Here is an 18652-nt window from a genome sequence, read left to right on the forward strand (position 1 = left end):
GACAACAACAAAAATTGTTACTATGATGCTGGCAGTAAAAGATACTAAAACTTATCACAGCAGCCAGTTTCTTCAGACCTTGGTGGAAAAAGTTCTGTAAGATTATGAACGCAAAAAAGAACAGGTTCTTCCTATTGTAACTAATAATGCTTCAAACATAAGTACAATTACACTGATGAATGAGAATAATGAAGGTGAACAGCAGCTAGAAGAACATTTCACATTCAGAATGTTGGAGGAGAAAGCCACAGTCATGTTCTCATAACGGAGAAACAAACCAATATTTCTACAGAAGAACAGCAAAGTGATTCTTTACAATTAGATGATGTTGTTGAAGTTGCTTCACACCTCTTTCCTATTCATCACATGTGGTGTGTTGTGCACAAGCTGTAGCTGGCAATAAGAGATAGTCTGCAAGAGGGACATGCTGGAACTCTGATTAGCGAAGTGAGGAAATTGGCTATTGCTGCCAGAACCCCTAAAATTGATTCCATCTTGAAGAGACGTGCTGGAAAAGGGGCAATTGTGGAGCCACTCTGTGGGGCAGCACCTATTTAATGATTGAGTGATTGCTTGAGCTGAAACCCTTCCTTATAGATATGACCAACCCTCAGGTAACACTACATGAAGGTCAATGGACACAGGTGGTTGAATTGAAGGAATTGCTTCATCACCCATTTACAATGACTAAGAAGTTACAAGCTGAGGATTTAACTCCTGCCATTTTTATAAAGGAGTGGAAGAACTTGTTGTTTTGCCTGTCCCAAAGAGGAGGTTTAATCGCAGATGGCATAGCTGCTTCAATGAAATGGAGAGAGACACTGCTATTAGAAAATAAAATTCTTCTGGCAGCTGTTTATGTGGACCCGAGCCATGGTATATTGCTGGATGATCAACAGCTTACTAAAGGAAAAGAAGCTCTGATTGATGTAGCAGTTAGGATGAGTGGGCTACAGGACGGCCAAGAGCAAGAGGACTCAGGTCCTGCCGTTTCTTCAACCTCATCAGATGAGGAGTTTGATTTTGACAAGTATTTTGATGACATGGAGCAGGCAAAGCGTTGCTGAAGGGAAACAGATTACACCCCCATAGAAAAGAGATTGATAATATTTCAGCAACATTTTTCACTTGCTTTCAAAGTAGAATTCAATCGTTCATCAAAGCTGACTGTGCACGAGGCAATTCCTTTACACCCTGAAATTGTTAGAGATGTTGCCCATGTGGTTACCGCTTTGCCACCAACCCAAGTTAGTGTAGAGAGGTTGTTCTCTAGCCTTAAAATAATTAGGTCAGATTTGAGATAATCTATAAATGAGGATCTGATGGAGGTGATACTATTTCTCAGAACAAATTCATAGACTGCACAAATGTAAGGCCGGTTTCACATTAGCGCTTTTTCAGCGCGCGCACGGCCGGGGGTAGCTCCGCCCCCGAGCCGGCTCTCTGCCCGGCGTGCCCGCCCCTTGCTTGTAGCGCCGCCTACTAGCGGACAGCGGCGCCTGCGATCGGCGCACCCTATCTTTAGCATAGGGTGCGCAGATCGTGCGCAGGCCGTGCGCTAGTTGCGCTTTGACCTGCGCTGCGCACTTTTGACGGTGCGCCGTGCGCGCCAAAATCCGAAAAGTTTGATTTTGGCGCGCACGGCGCACCGTCAAAAGTGCGCAGCGCAGGTCAAAGCGCAACTAGCGCACGGCCTGCGCACGATCTGCGCACCCTATGCTAAAGATAGGGTGCGCCGATCGCAGGCGCCGCTGTGCGCTAGGAGGCGGCGCTACAAGGAAGGGGCGGGCACGCCGGGCAGAGAGCCGGCTCGGGGGCGGAGCTACCCCCGGCCGTGCGTGCGCTTAAAAAGCGCGAATGTGAAACCAGCCTTATTCAGTATGTTTTTGTTGAAAACTTTTTTCCACTTACTGCATAGTGTATAATAAATTGTAAATATGCAAAATTTTTGTTCTAAATTTGTATTCCAATAAATATATTTTATGTTCTATCTAAATGGCTTGATTATTGTGTCATAATAATGATTAAAAGCCTGATGTTACCATTTTACCACAGTAAATTTATCACTTAAACATGAGCCATGTATGAGGGAGTCAGAGTCGGAGTTGTTGTCATGGAAATTGAGAAGTCGGAGGTTTGGCTTACCAACTCCACAGCCCTGACTTCACAGTCAGTGTCCCTCCAAGTACATGCACAGCAACGCTTCGTACATATCATATGCACCCACCTCTGCTATGTATACATCATACAATCACGGCTCTGCTGCATACACATACACATCGCTCGGCATCATGCACATCATACATGCACAGCTCCACTCTGTACATATTATACACACACAGCTCTGCTTTGTGTATATATTACCCACACGCGACTCCGCTGTGTACATATACATTGTACAAATACACGGCTCTGCTCCATACACATGTGGCTCTGCTCTGTGCACATCATACACACACAGCTCCGCTCCATACACCTCGTACACACGCTGCTCCGCTACTTACACACATGGATCTGCTCCTTGCACACATGGTTTTGCTCTGTACACGTTGTACACACACGGCTCCATTCCATACACGTGGTACATATGCGGCTCGATTCCTTACACCTTGTACATACATGGCTCTTCTCTGTATGCCATGATGTACACATGCGGCTCCTCTCCGTACACATCGTACACACGTGGCTCTGCTCCATACACATTGTACACACGTGGCTCCTCTCCATACATGTGGTACATATGCGACTCCATTCCATACACCTTGAACACACATGGATCTTCTCTGCATGCCTTGTACACACGCGGCTACGCTCACATATGGACGTGCTCTATACATCTAATACACACGCGGGCCTGCTACTTACATACATGGATATGCTCCATACACGTCGTACACACTCTTCTCCACTCCACACAATTAGTACACACGCGGGTCTGCTCTGTACCCACATGGTTCTGCTCTGTACATGTAGTACACACATGGCTCCATTCCACACACCTTGTACACACGTGGCTCAGTTCCGTATACCTCGTACACGAGGCTCCGGTCTGTACACCTTGTACACACACAGCTCCGCCCCATACACCTCGTACACACGCGGCTCCGCTCCGTACACCCGCGGATATGCTCCATAGCCGTCATACATACACACGGCTCCGCTCCGTACACACGTGCTCCGCTCCGTACACCTCGCACACATGCGGCTCCTCTCCGTACACCTTGTACACACGGGACTCTGCTCTGTACACCCGTGGATATGCTCCACAGCTGTCGTACATACACACGGCTCCGCTCCATACAGATCTTACACACGCGGCTCCGTTCAGTACACCTTCAACACACATGGCTCTGCTCCATACACTTTCAACACACACGGCTCTGCTCCATACACTTTCAACACACACGGCTCCGCTCTGTACACCTCGTGCATACACGGCTCCGCTCCGTACACCTTGTACGCATATGGCTCTGCTCCGTACACCTCGTACACACACAGCTCCGCTCTGTATGCCTCATACACACACGGCTCCGCTCCGTACACCTCGTACACACACGGCTCCGCTCCGTACCCCTCGTACACACACGGCTCCGCTCCGTACACCTCGTACACACGCGGCTCCGCTCCGTACACCTCGTACACACGCGGCTCCGCTCCGTACACCTCGTACACACGCGGCTCCGCTCCGTACACCTCGTACACACACGGCTCCGCTCCGTACACCTTGTACGCACATGGCTCTGCTCCGTACACCTCGTACACACACTGCTCCGCTCTGTATGCCTCATACACACACGGCTCCGCTCCGTACACCTCGTACACACGGCTCTGCTATATCCACCCTGTAAATCCCTCCTGACCCCACACAGAAACTTCCCCTCATCCAGCACCATGACTCTTCCTAGACTGTGAAGAAATATGATGTGAAGCATTTAGTGAGCTGTACCCTGAGACAAGCCTGACATTGAAAGTTCAACGTAAAGCTATCTAACATATTTCACAAACTTTATACTTATCATCTGTCCTATTGATTTAAGCAAAGATTGTTTTATTTCTATCTTAAATTATACAGTGCATGATTACCTATTCTTGCAGGAATTACTATACACCTTATTTTTTTACAGGACAAAATTATTTTGAGAGCGAATTTACATAATTACAAAATGTCTAAAGAAGCATCTTACGAAGTCAGCTGTATTTCAGCATTTCACAGACTCAAAATAAAAAACATTTTGTGTGTCAGTGTATAAGTGACCGAGATGAAAACAAATGCTGTGATGCCAAAATCAGTGCATATTCAGGCAGTGGTTAAAATGCTCCTTCAAGAGCTTCCAATCTAAAAAGACATTTACAAAGCTGCCACCTTGAAGTTTACAGAGCTGTGATTGAAAAAGATCACAGCAGCACCAAGAAACCAGAGCCCAGCACTTCTCTCCAGGCAAAGGAGGAGGAAAGAGCATCTCAAATATCTGTTACAAGATATTTTGTAAGTGACAGTTACTGTAACAATGACAGCAGATGTGTTTAAAAGACAGCTCATACAGCTTGTTGTGAAGGACGGTGTACCATTAACATTATTTGCACAACCAGCTTCTACAGCTCTTAATGGAGAAATGGCCCACAAACTTGGTGTTTCTCTAGAAGAGAAAGTATTCGAAAATTAGTGATTGAAGAAGCCCTTAAACAAAAGGAAGATCTTAAAAAGACTCTTAAGACACTCTTTGTGTTTCTTAAAATTGATGCCTACACACATCACAGAGTGAACTATTTTGCTATCAATGTTCGATATGTTTGTGACAACAACAAAAATTGTTACTATGATGCTGGCAGTAAAAGATACTAAAACTTATCACAGCAGCCAGTTTCTTCAGACCTTGGTGGAAAAAGTTCTGTAAGATTATGAACGCAAAAAAGAACAGGTTCTTCCTATTGTAACTAATAATGCTTCAAACATAAGTACAATTACACTGATGAATGAGAATAATGAAGGTGAACAGCAGCTAGAAGAACATTTCACATTCAGAATGTTGGAGGAGAAAGCCACAGTCATGTTCTCATAACGGAGAAACAAACCAATATTTCTACAGAAGAACAGCAAAGTGATTCTTTACAATTAGATGATGTTGTTGAAGTTGCTTCACACCTCTTTCCTATTCATCACATGTGGTGTGTTGTGCACAAGCTGTAGCTGGCAATAAGAGATAGTCTGCAAGAGGGACATGCTGGAACTCTGATTAGCGAAGTGAGGAAATTGGCTATTGCTGCCAGAACCCCTAAAATTGATTCCATCTTGAAGAGACGTGCTGGAAAAGGGGCAATTGTGGAGCCACTCTGTGGGGCAGCACCTATTTAATGATTGAGTGATTGCTTGAGCTGAAACCCTTCCTTATAGATATGACCAACCCTCAGGTAACACTACATGAAGGTCAATGGACACAGGTGGTTGAATTGAAGGAATTGCTTCATCACCCATTTACAATGACTAAGAAGTTACAAGCTGAGGATTTAACTCCTGCCATTTTTATAAAGGAGTGGAAGAACTTGTTGTTTTGCCTGTCCCAAAGAGGAGGTTTAATCGCAGATGGCATAGCTGCTTCAATGAAATGGAGAGAGACACTGCTATTAGAAAATAAAATTCTTCTGGCAGCTGTTTATGTGGACCCGAGCCATGGTATATTGCTGGATGATCAACAGCTTACTAAAGGAAAAGAAGCTCTGATTGATGTAGCAGTTAGGATGAGTGGGCTACAGGACGGCCAAGAGCAAGAGGACTCAGGTCCTGCCGTTTCTTCAACCTCATCAGATGAGGAGTTTGATTTTGACAAGTATTTTGATGACATGGAGCAGGCAAAGCGTTGCTGAAGGGAAACAGATTACACCCCCATAGAAAAGAGATTGATAATATTTCAGCAACATTTTTCACTTGCTTTCAAAGTAGAATTCAATCGTTCATCAAAGCTGACTGTGCACGAGGCAATTCCTTTACACCCTGAAATTGTTAGAGATGTTGCCCATGTGGTTACCGCTTTGCCACCAACCCAAGTTAGTGTAGAGAGGTTGTTCTCTAGCCTTAAAATAATTAGGTCAGATTTGAGATAATCTATAAATGAGGATCTGATGGAGGTGATACTATTTCTCAGAACAAATTCATAGACTGCACAAATGTAAGGCCGGTTTCACATTAGCGCTTTTTCAGCGCGCGCACGGCCGGGGGTAGCTCCGCCCCCGAGCCGGCTCTCTGCCCGGCGTGCCCGCCCCTTGCTTGTAGCGCCGCCTACTAGCGGACAGCGGCGCCTGCGATCGGCGCACCCTATCTTTAGCATAGGGTGCGCAGATCGTGCGCAGGCCGTGCGCTAGTTGCGCTTTGACCTGCGCTGCGCACTTTTGACGGTGCGCCGTGCGCGCCAAAATCCGAAAAGTTTGATTTTGGCGCGCACGGCGCACCGTCAAAAGTGCGCAGCGCAGGTCAAAGCGCAACTAGCGCACGGCCTGCGCACGATCTGCGCACCCTATGCTAAAGATAGGGTGCGCCGATCGCAGGCGCCGCTGTGCGCTAGGAGGCGGCGCTACAAGGAAGGGGCGGGCACGCCGGGCAGAGAGCCGGCTCGGGGGCGGAGCTACCCCCGGCCGTGCGTGCGCTTAAAAAGCGCGAATGTGAAACCAGCCTTATTCAGTATGTTTTTGTTGAAAACTTTTTTCCACTTACTGCATAGTGTATAATAAATTGTAAATATGCAAAATTTTTGTTCTAAATTTGTATTCCAATAAATATATTTTATGTTCTATCTAAATGGCTTGATTATTGTGTCATAATAATGATTAAAAGCCTGATGTTACCATTTTACCACAGTAAATTTATCACTTAAACATGAGCCATGTATGAGGGAGTCAGAGTCGGAGTTGTTGTCATGGAAATTGAGAAGTCGGAGGTTTGGCTTACCAACTCCACAGCCCTGACTTCACAGTCAGTGTCCCTCCAAGTACATGCACAGCAACGCTTCGTACATATCATATGCACCCACCTCTGCTATGTATACATCATACAATCACGGCTCTGCTGCATACACATACACATCGCTCGGCATCATGCACATCATACATGCACAGCTCCACTCTGTACATATTATACACACACAGCTCTGCTTTGTGTATATATTACCCACACGCGACTCCGCTGTGTACATATACATTGTACAAATACACGGCTCTGCTCCATACACATGTGGCTCTGCTCTGTGCACATCATACACACACAGCTCCGCTCCATACACCTCGTACACACGCTGCTCCGCTACTTACACACATGGATCTGCTCCTTGCACACATGGTTTTGCTCTGTACACGTTGTACACACACGGCTCCATTCCATACACGTGGTACATATGCGGCTCGATTCCTTACACCTTGTACATACATGGCTCTTCTCTGTATGCCATGATGTACACATGCGGCTCCTCTCCGTACACATCGTACACACGTGGCTCTGCTCCATACACATTGTACACACGTGGCTCCTCTCCATACATGTGGTACATATGCGACTCCATTCCATACACCTTGAACACACATGGATCTTCTCTGCATGCCTTGTACACACGCGGCTACGCTCACATATGGACGTGCTCTATACATCTAATACACACGCGGGCCTGCTACTTACATACATGGATATGCTCCATACACGTCGTACACACTCTTCTCCACTCCACACAATTAGTACACACGCGGGTCTGCTCTGTACCCACATGGTTCTGCTCTGTACATGTAGTACACACATGGCTCCATTCCACACACCTTGTACACACGTGGCTCAGTTCCGTATACCTCGTACACGAGGCTCCGGTCTGTACACCTTGTACACACACAGCTCCGCCCCATACACCTCGTACACACGCGGCTCCGCTCCGTACACCCGCGGATATGCTCCATAGCCGTCATACATACACACGGCTCCGCTCCGTACACACGTGCTCCGCTCCGTACACCTCGCACACATGCGGCTCCTCTCCGTACACCTTGTACACACGGGACTCTGCTCTGTACACCCGTGGATATGCTCCACAGCTGTCGTACATACACACGGCTCCGCTCCATACAGATCTTACACACGCGGCTCCGTTCAGTACACCTTCAACACACATGGCTCTGCTCCATACACTTTCAACACACACGGCTCTGCTCCATACACTTTCAACACACACGGCTCCGCTCTGTACACCTCGTGCATACACGGCTCCGCTCCGTACACCTTGTACGCATATGGCTCTGCTCCGTACACCTCGTACACACACAGCTCCGCTCTGTATGCCTCATACACACACGGCTCCGCTCCGTACACACGCGGCTCCGCTCCGTACCCCTCGTACACACACGGCTCCGCTCCGTACACCTCGTACACACGCGGCTCCGCTCCGCACCCCTCGTACACACGCGGCTCCGCTCCGTACACCCGCGGATATGCTCCATAGCCGTCATACATACTCACGGCTCCGCTCCGTACACACGTGCTCCGCTCCGTACACCTCGCACACATGCGGCTCCTCTCCGTACACCTTGTACACACGGGACTCTGCTCTGTACACCCGTGGATATGCTCCACAGCTGTCGTACATACACACGGCTCCTCTCCATACAGATCTTACACACGCGGCTCCGTTCAGTACACCTTCAACAAACATGGCTCTGCTCCATACACTTTCAACACACACGGCTCTGCTCCATACACTTTCAACACACACGGCTCCGCTCTGTACACCTCGTGCATACACGGCTCCGCTCCGTACACCTTGTACGCATATGGCTCTGCTCCGTACACCTCGTACACACACTGCTCCGCTCTGTATGCCTCATACACACACGGCTCCGCTCCGTACACCTTGTACACACACTGCTCCGCTCCGTACCCCTCGTACACACACGGCTCCGCTCCGTACACCTCGTACACACGCGGCTCCGCTCCGTACACCTCGTACACACGCGGCTCCGCTCCGTACACCTCGTACACACGCGGCTCCGCTCCGTACACCTCGTACACACACGGCTCCGCTCCGTACACCTTGTACGCACATGGCTCTGCTCCATACACCTCGTACACACACTGCTCCGCTCTGTATGCCTCATACACACACGGCTCCGCTCCGTACACCTCGTACACACGGCTCTGCTATATCCACCCTGTAAATCCCTCCTGACCCCACACAGAAACTTCCCCTCATCCAGCACCATGACACCCAGCACAGCAGAGCCCTGCATACACTGAGGCCCCTGATCATGTGACCCCCTGACTCCTCCCCTCCTGTGACCTCATCCCAGGTCCTGTGCGCACAGAGCAGCCATATATGTGGAGTGCGGCTCTGCAGGTGGAGGTAGGTGCTGGAGATTCCCCATTACTGGGCACAGGGGGCAGTAACCCCTCCATTACTGGGCACAGGGGGCAGTAACCCCTTCAGTGCTGAACATCTTTTGAAGTTTGACATCACTTTGTCCCAGACTTTTATAAGTTTTCTTTTCCTCCTGTTTCTCTGTTTCAGGCTTTTTACATATAAGGTAACTGATCGACTTCTATTAACCCGTTCATGACCTTGGGCATATAGGTACATTTAAGGTCGTCTCCCTCTCTTTGATGCGGGCTCTAGCGCTGAGCCCGCATCTTTCCCATCACTTGACAGCTGGTTTGATTATTTGTCATGTTCCCTTACACAGGTGGCCGGCGTTCATAGGAGACGATGATTTCTGCTATACATAGGAGTGCTGAGTTCCTGCTCTGTGCAGCACAGGCGATCAGATCAGAAGATCGCAGCTTCAATTCTCCTAAGGAGACTAATGAAACCAGTAAAAAGTTAAAAAAAAACACAAAAGGTCAAATCGCCCCCTTTTGCCCCATTAAAATAATAATAAAAAATATATATACCCGTATTTGTATATCTCTGCATTCAAAATCGCCCGATCTATCAAGATATAGAATAAATTAATCTGATCGGTAAATGGCATAATTAAAAAAAAAGCATGAAATTACCTTTATTGGGTTGCCGCAGCTTTCAACAAAATGCAATAACGGGCGATCAAAAGATCTTGTCTATTCCTACATCGTATAGAAAGAGCGTCAGGTCGGCGCTCATAAAATAAGCCCTCGCCCAGCCCCGAATCACAAAAAATGGAGACGCTAAGGGTCTTGGAAAATGACAACATTTATTTTTCTTACAAACTTTGGATTTCTTTTTTTACCGCTTATCCCCTTTATAACCTCCAATACGCCTTTTAACGCCACTGAGAAATAAGGGTATAGTGCACCCGAGCGTCAGAAAATCTCTACCCCCGGTAGCCAAGACCCCGTAAAACATGATTCGGGACGGTTTTTACCGTCCCCACTCTTGTGATCGCCATTATTCACAAATAATAGTGATTGCAAAAAAAAAAAATCCGATTTTCAATTAATTTTTCCCTCCTCAGATGTGATATAGCATACTAGAGGAGAGAGAAATGGGGTCCCCTGATGACCCCTGCTACCTCCGACGTCCCTGGATCCTCCTGCTCCATACCCCGGCTCTCCACGTCATCTTCCCGGAAGAAAATGGTGGCGCATGCGCAGTGTGCCCGCCGAGATCTGCCGACCGGTATCCGGCAACAAGAATAGATTTTTCCTTTTGGTTCATTTTGATCACTGTGATAGACCCTATCACACTAATCAAAATGCAAAAAATAGTAAATCAAACCCTTCTTTGTCACCCCCTTAGTTAGGTAAAAATAGTAAAATAATTTTTTTTATATATTTTTTTCATTCTTTGCAGTTAAGGTCAGGCTCTGGGCTAGGGTTTGGGTTAGAGCTAGGGTAATGGTTGGGGCTAGGGTTAGGGTTGTGTTGGGGTCAGGGTTGCATTGGGATTATGGTTAGGGTTGGGATTAGGGTTAGGGGTGTGTTGGGGTTAGGACTGTGTTATGTTTGCAGTTAGAATTGGGGGGCTTCCACTCTATAGGCACATCAGGGAGTCTCCAAACGCAAAATGGTGTCTGCCATCGATTCCAGCCAATTTTTCGTTCTCTGAGCCCTGCCATGAGCCCAAACAGTGGCTTTACACATATGGGGTATCGGCGCACTCAGGAGAAATTGCACAACAGAGTTTATCGTCCATTTCCTCCTGATACCCTTGTGAAAATAAAAAAGTTTGGGTCTATATAAATTATGTTTCCAAAATTGTGTTAATGTAAAGTAGACGTGGGAAATGTTATTTATTAACTATTTTGTGTGACACCACTCTCTGATGTAAGGGCACAAAAATTAAGTTTGAAAATTGCAAAATTTTCAAAATTTTTGCCAAATTTCATTTTTTTCGTAAATAAGCGCAAGTAGTATTAAAGAAATTTTACCACTAACATGAAGTACAATATGTCACGAAAAAGCAATCTCAGAATCAACGGGATCCATTAAAGCGTTCCAGAGTTATAACCTCATAAAGGGAAAGTGGTCAGAATTGTAAAATTTGGCTTGGTCATTAAGGTCAAGATTAAGAGTCAGTGATAAGCGGTCATAGAGGAGCGCTTAGGAAGCAACCCAGGGGCAGACAAAAATGTCAGGTCTCCACCGCAGCTCCAGCCGAAAACCTCCAATGGAGGATAGGAGCAATGAGAAAATTGAAACAGTCTTAGGAGCGCAGGAAAGAGACTCAGACAAGAGATGGGGTTAAACCACAACGCGTTTCGACGGAGAATCCGTCTTCATCAGGTGGAAGTTTCACCTGATGAAGACGGATTCTCCATCGAAACGCGTTGTGGTTTAACCCCATCTCTTGTCTGAGTCTCTTTCCTGCGCTCCTAAGACCGTTTCCATTTTCTCATTAAGGTCAAGATTGACTCGTCACTAAGGGGTTAAAGAAAAAAAGAACCTAGACATGTTTGGTGTCTACAAACTCTTCATGACCTGGGGAGTCGTAATGCCAGGTCAGTTTTCGCATTTATTAAACATGGTAAATAAAACATTCAAAAAACTATTGTGGAATTGCACTATTTTTTTTGCAAATTTACTACACTTGGAATTTTTTCCCCATTTTCCAGCACATTATGTGGAAAAGTCAATGGTGTCTTTCAAAAGTACAACTGTTCCTGCTAAAAAACAAGCTCTCACATGGTCATATTGACAGATAAATAAAAAGTTATGGCTCTGGGAAGAAGGGGAGCAAAAAGCGGAAAATTGCCCTGAGGGTGAAAGGGTAAATATATTTTTGGTGAGCAGGAGACAGACAGACGCTTCTCTATTATTTCTGATTATTACATATACAATTAGTGTGATAACAATGACGTATAGAGAATACTTGTACAACTTTTCCACAATAATATCTCATTACTGGGAAAAAAATATCATTTTCATGTCATCACTTTACAAGTACCGGAACCTTTGTTTTTTCTGGCTGCCATGGTGACTATCAACACCCTGCAATCACATTTGAGATGCCGATGCGATGTTTAACCATCTGGATGAGACGGTCACTGTAACGAATGGAAGCGGAGGCACAGATGTTGCAGTGTACATTCGTTTATTGCTATTTTAGTAGAACCACTGGACCACGGTCCGGGGGGCTCCGAAGGGGGCACGACTATGCGGTCCCCAGACATCCGTAGTAAGACCCCTCGAGCAGGGTCAGATTGGAATGTCCGAGGGACACAGGTGCTACCTCCAGTTAGACCCCGGACACGTGGTAACTGACCCCGAAGAACAGGTGGACTGGCCAAGATAGCAGGTAGCAGTGGACTTGACCCACGGCAAGCGGCTAAGCAATACAGAATTGGTACAGGCAGCACTGGTATTGTCCTGGGTAACGGAGTAACGAGCGGCAGACAGTCTGAGAAGACAAACAGTGTTAGCAGGATACTGACTGGACACTGGCGGTACACAGACAAAATGCAGGCACGACAGCACACGGAACCAGAAGCTAACAACAGGAAACACTTGTTGCTCCGGCGGCTCCTCTATAGCAGAGGAGCCAGAAATAGTACTCACTGTTCTATCATTGGTTCGGAGCATTTTTAAAAAATGCGCGCTGTCTCTTTAAGAGACTGGGAGCACACGCGCGACCTCAGAATCATACCCGGAGATCTGCTGTCTGCGTGCCAGGAGGGGAGCCAGGGACTGAGGCTGGGCAACGGGGAGCTGACCGAGAGCGAGGACCCCGATGGGATCCCCGCGGAGGTACGGGCACCGGTGCTACAGTCACTATAGATCACAACATCTAAGGCCCCTTTCACATTGCGATCTTGCCCACTCTCAGTGGTCCTGTCAGAGTTTGCATTCGAACCCCCTGCAAAATGTGTTTTGGGAGTATGCGTCAAATGGGCCATTGATAATAATGGTTCCGACAGAGACAACCTGCGCGCTCACAAGCATATTTTTGAGCATATACACCTACTGGAAGCAGACAGCCAGATGCAGTCTATTGCAGGTGTCTGCCTCCGGTAGGCATGTACCTGCAAAAAAAATGCATGACAGAGCACACATATGCCCATGGGGGGTTCGGATGCAAGCCTCGAAAGGACCACTGAGACTGGGCAAGTACGCAATGTGAAAGCACCCTAAGGAGTTAAGTAGCCTCTATAATTAAGATTTGCAATAGTTTGGGCATTGTTCTACGAGGGATAAAAGGGATTTTCCAATCATTGATAGATTATAAATAGAAAATCTACACATTATATTATTTCCTGATATGTTTCACTTTATTATCTCCAGTAATTGTATAGCTACACAAAATTCTTTATGATGTTACATCGTCATCTTCTCCCCATTCAGATCCCTACAATATTGGATGTTCTCAGTGGAGATCTTCTATATAATACAATTTTCCTGATTGACATGTCAAGGATGGTTAGGGGCAGGGACAAGATGGCGGAGAGGATATTACACCTCACCCTAGAGATCCTCTTCCGGCTTACTGGAGAGGTGAGAGGTTCTGATGACATCACATTACATCATTCTTATCTATGGGAATAACAGATGGACAGAACTGGAGAGGTGAGGACTCTGGAAATGTCTGTAGTGAGATTTATTAATGTGTCTCTCCATAACCAGGATTACACAGTAGTGAAGAAGACCTCTAGTGAGCGCTGTCAGGCCCCTGTGTCTGAGGGATGGGGAAGAACCCTGAGCCCAAATATGGGGCCTCCACCTCACCCCTCGATATATGAGGACATCAACGACCAGAAGATCCTAGAACTCGCCTACGAGATGATTGAGTTGCTGACTGAAGAGGTGACACTGCTGGGAATGCTGGGACATTATACAGTAACACTATGACTGGATCGGGGGGATGATGGTATCATTGTATGTATCAGGTTCCTATAAGGTGTCAGGATGTCGCCGTCTATTTCTCCATCGAGGAATGGGAGTATTTAGAAGGACACAAAGATCTGTACAAGGACGTCATGATGGAGGTTCCCCAACCCCTCACATCAACAGGTAATAGACAAGACTAAATACACACGGCCTATAATTATCTGTATGTAAAGAATGAATTCAGTCCCTGTATGTGTTTCCTCCAGATCTATCCAGTAAGAGGACAACACCAGAGAGATGTCTCCGTCCTCTTCTTTCACAGGACTGTAAACAAGAAAATCCCGATGTTCCTCAGGATCATCAGGTAGATGGAGAGAAGGTGTCATGAGATCTCCCCTATGATGTGTAGACGGCTGTGAAGGTCTTGTGCTCAGTCTTGTTTTATCCACCAGTATTATATGTTTTATACTTGTGTAATGAGAACGGTGGAGATGGCAGGATTAGAGCTGATCATAGATGTGACTTCATCTGTCTGTGACTCTTACAATATTTGTTTCAGGGTGAAGATCTCGCGGATGAAGAGTGGTGTAAAGTGGAGATTCCTACATATGACTACCCAGGTGAGTAGTAACCACTAAATGCAGAGAAGTCACAGATTCTTATCAGTCACTGGATATAATTATTTTGTTCTGATTCTTTATTCTCTGTGATCGCTCAGTTTTTATTCAGTATATTTTCCCTTCTTCACACAAAATATTAATTATGATAAACGTAGATGTAATTATAATACTGTTATAGATGATAGCACATGCTCTACCTTATCAATATGGTATATGGACATGATATATTCTTATGTGAATGAGTTTTTTTTTTCTTGACCATCTGTTGTTCCAATTTTGGAATGTTAGAATCTTTATTTCCTTTTGGACTTGTATCATGTTACTGTGTGTTAACGGAATACAGTGCAGATATATACAAAATAACCACTTTATTATAGACCCCAATTTAGTAGTGCTTTGGACCTTCTTTGGTCTTCAGCATAGCAGCAATTTATCATGCCTAATACTCCAGTAAGTGTTTCAAAATGCCTATGTAAGCCTTTAGATTCGCTCTGAATGGTGCGATTATAATAAATTATGACAAGTGTTTTTACATGACAAGAATCGTGAATGAAATGGTTGAATAACATATTTTCCACTCTCTATTTTGCGGGAAGAAGTCCTCAATCTCTATTCACAAAACACAATCTTAAAATGATGAACGAGAATTTTTTGCTCACCTTAACGATTTCATACTACAAAATAGTGGTGACAGGAATACTGAAGTATGACTCTATGAAGATGCTGGCTTCAACATAGAATTGAAAATATACTAGAATCTAACTTGATGGTCTAACATTACATTCTACTGGTTTTTGCTCTGAGGTCTACTTTTAGATTGTGAAATATTTTTGCTTTAATGAATAATTTAACTTTTCTACATGATTATTTTATATAGTAATTACAGTTGAACGACTTTGGTCGGATCGGGTTTCGTGAAACCCGAATGAAACAAAATTTGAGTCAGATGAAACTGGTCCGACTAGGGCAAAAAAAAGTCGGAGTTTTGTCCGAAACCCGACCCCTATGCAAGTCAATAGGAAATAAAAGTCAGCATTGAGCAGATGACATTCATCCACTCAATGCTGACTTTTATTTCCCATTGACTTGCTTTGGGGTCGGGTTTCGGACGAAACTCCGACTTTTTTTGCCCTAGTCGGACCAGTTTCATCCAACTCAAATTTTGTTTCATTCGGGTTTCACGAAACCCGATCCGACCAAAGTCGCTCAACTCTAATAGTAATGTTATAAAAATATATTTTAGTTTTTTTTTTTATTCATAACTAATAATTGGTTTTATTCTTGGCAGATGACTGTGCCAGGAGATCAGAGGGAGAAGCTTTTGAATCAGATGACCTTGATATCAGACAAGATATCACTGAAGTGAATTTCATTACTCCAGATATTCCATCATCCCTTGACAGCAAAGATCTATCATTTGATGTTTTTAAACAGGTCCTATCTTCTGATTTATCACAGGCTATTAAGAAAAATAAAAGTCACCAGAGGAATTTTAAAAATCAAAGTGCTCTCGAAGCAAAAAAGTCAATTTCATGTTTAGAACTGGACAAAACCTCTCCTCTCAAAACATATTTGGTTAAACATCAAGAAATTCACACAGATGAAAACCCATTTTTATGCTCGTTTTGCGGGAAATGTTTCAAATGGAAATCAATTCTTATAACACATCAAAATATTCATGCAGACGAAAACCAATTTTCATGTTCATCGTGCGGGAAATGTTTCAAACGGAAATCAATTCTTGTTAGGCATCAAAGAATTCATACAGAGGAGAAGCCATTTTCATGTGTAGATTGTGGAAACTGTTTTAACCGGAAATCAAGTCTCATCCGACATCAGAGAAATCACACAAGAGAAAAACCATTTTTATGTTCAGAGTGTGGGAAGTATTTTAAGCAGAAAACATATCTTCTTAAACATGAGAGAATTCATACTGGAAAGAAACCATATTCATGTCCAGAATGTGGGAAATGTTTTAAGGAAAAATCAAATCTTGCTATTCATCAGAGAAGTCACACTGGGGAGAAGCCATATTCATGTTCAGAATGTGGGAAATGTTTTAGCCAGAAATCAAATCTTGCTACACATCGGAGAAGTCACACAGGGGAGAAGCCATATTTATGCTCTGAATGTGGGAAATATTTTCTCCACAAATCAGTTCTTATAAAACATCAAAGAATTCACACAGGGGAGAAGCCTTATTCATGTTCAGAATGTGGTAAATGTTTTGCAAGTAAATCAAATCTTGCTAAACACAGGAGAACTCACACAGGGGAGAAGCCTTATTCATGTTCAGAATGTGGGAAATGTTTTGCAAGTAAATCAAATCTTATTAAACACCGGAGAACTCACACAGGGACTAAGCAATATTCATGTTTAGAAAGTGGAAATTGTTTTACACATAAATCAAATCTTCTTTCACATCAGAAAAGTTATCTTTAAATTGAACTAACATTAGCTATAAACAGCATGTATGGTCAGAATGTATGTAATGTTTAAAAAAAATCAGATCTTGTAAAACATCATTGGAGTCAGAAAGTGTAGAATCCATTTTATGCATCGCTTATGGATAATGATTTTTCAAATTTCAGCTCTAATTGCACATAAATTCTTCTTGAATTTGAAAGAACTAACACAGGGAAGTAACCATTTTTTAAAAGTATAGGACCAATAAAACAAAACAGAAAAGTTTCAAAAGTGTGAATGTCAATTAACTCCTTCAAGGTGATGCATTTTTCTTGTTTCTGTTGCATTCAAAGAGCCTTAACATTTTTATTTTTCTTTCAATGTAACTGTATGAGAGCTTATTTTTATGTGAGAATCCAGAAAAATATATTCAGCTCCGATGGAGATAAAATCTTGAATATTTTATTATTATTATTATTATAATTATTATTATTATTTATTGTTATAGCGCCATTTATTCCATGGCGCTTTACATGTAAGGAGGAGTATACATAAAAACAAGTACAATAATCTTAAACAATACAAGTCATAACTGGTACAGGAGGAGAGAGGACCCTGCCCGCGAGGGCTCACAATCTTCAAGGGATGGGTGATAATACAGTAGGCGAGGGTAGAGCAGGTCGTGCAGCGGTTTGGTCGGTCGGTGGTTACTGTTATTTTATTGAAGAAACATTAAAATGGTAGTAAATTCACAGATTGTCCATAAAAAAATACCGATGCGTGTCTGGTACGTATAACACCCTTTTTTTGTGAGATGATTTGTATTAATCAGTGGTACCATTTTGGATCACATATAACTTATTAACCAGATTTTATACACTCTTTATGCAAAGGCATAGAAAAAAACAGCAGTTCTTTATTTTTTTTTACATTTTAAATTTTACACCATTCACCATGCTGTACCAAAGAGGTGTTATATCCATTCTTTAGGTCAGTACGATTATGGTAATGCCAAATTTATATAATTTTCATTGTTTTATAACTTTCACAAATAAAATATATTGTTTGAAAAAAATAATTTGTTTCTATGACGCTATTGTCACAGGGTTACAGCGTTAGTGTGGAGCCAGAATACTGTAGCATCTGATTGCTCCTACTTCGGCGCTGAGAAGAAGCACTTCTTCATTTTAAATGATGTTTATTCCTTTTGGCAGAACAGGGGTTAATCGGCCATGTTGGAAAACTCTGTGCTCGCAGCTGAGCTCAGTTAGCCACTCCCTTCCCCTTTATAATATAGGCTGTGATGCTAATCCCTGTCAGAGCTAGCATTTGCTGCATGGCTTCAGGGGGAAGAGGTGTTCATATGAGG

The 18652-nt window shown here is 44.2% G+C and overlaps 1 protein-coding gene across 1 annotated transcript in view; it reads left to right on the forward strand.

The window, feature by feature from the left end:
- The window catches only part of LOC141052979 (uncharacterized), a 118379-nt gene extending 100022 nt beyond the window's left edge, over positions 1-18357 (forward strand). The window contains exons 9-15 of the mRNA XM_073550307.1: positions 9531-9546; positions 13726-13924; positions 14054-14233; positions 14317-14440; positions 14524-14621; positions 14817-14877; positions 16166-18357. Coding sequence (XP_073406408.1) covers positions 9531-9546; positions 13726-13924; positions 14054-14233; positions 14317-14440; positions 14524-14621; positions 14817-14877; positions 16166-17319 — 1832 coding nt within the window. The 3' untranslated portion in view covers positions 17320-18357. The remainder of the gene's footprint in view (positions 1-9530; positions 9547-13725; positions 13925-14053; positions 14234-14316; positions 14441-14523; positions 14622-14816; positions 14878-16165) is intronic.
- Positions 18358-18652: the final 295 nt, after the last annotated feature.

Source organism: Dendrobates tinctorius, unplaced genomic scaffold, assembly GCF_039654945.1.
Source record: "Dendrobates tinctorius isolate UK_male_01 unplaced genomic scaffold, ASM3965494v1 ptg000164l, whole genome shotgun sequence".
Lineage (NCBI taxonomy): Eukaryota > Metazoa > Chordata > Amphibia > Anura > Dendrobatidae > Dendrobates > Dendrobates tinctorius.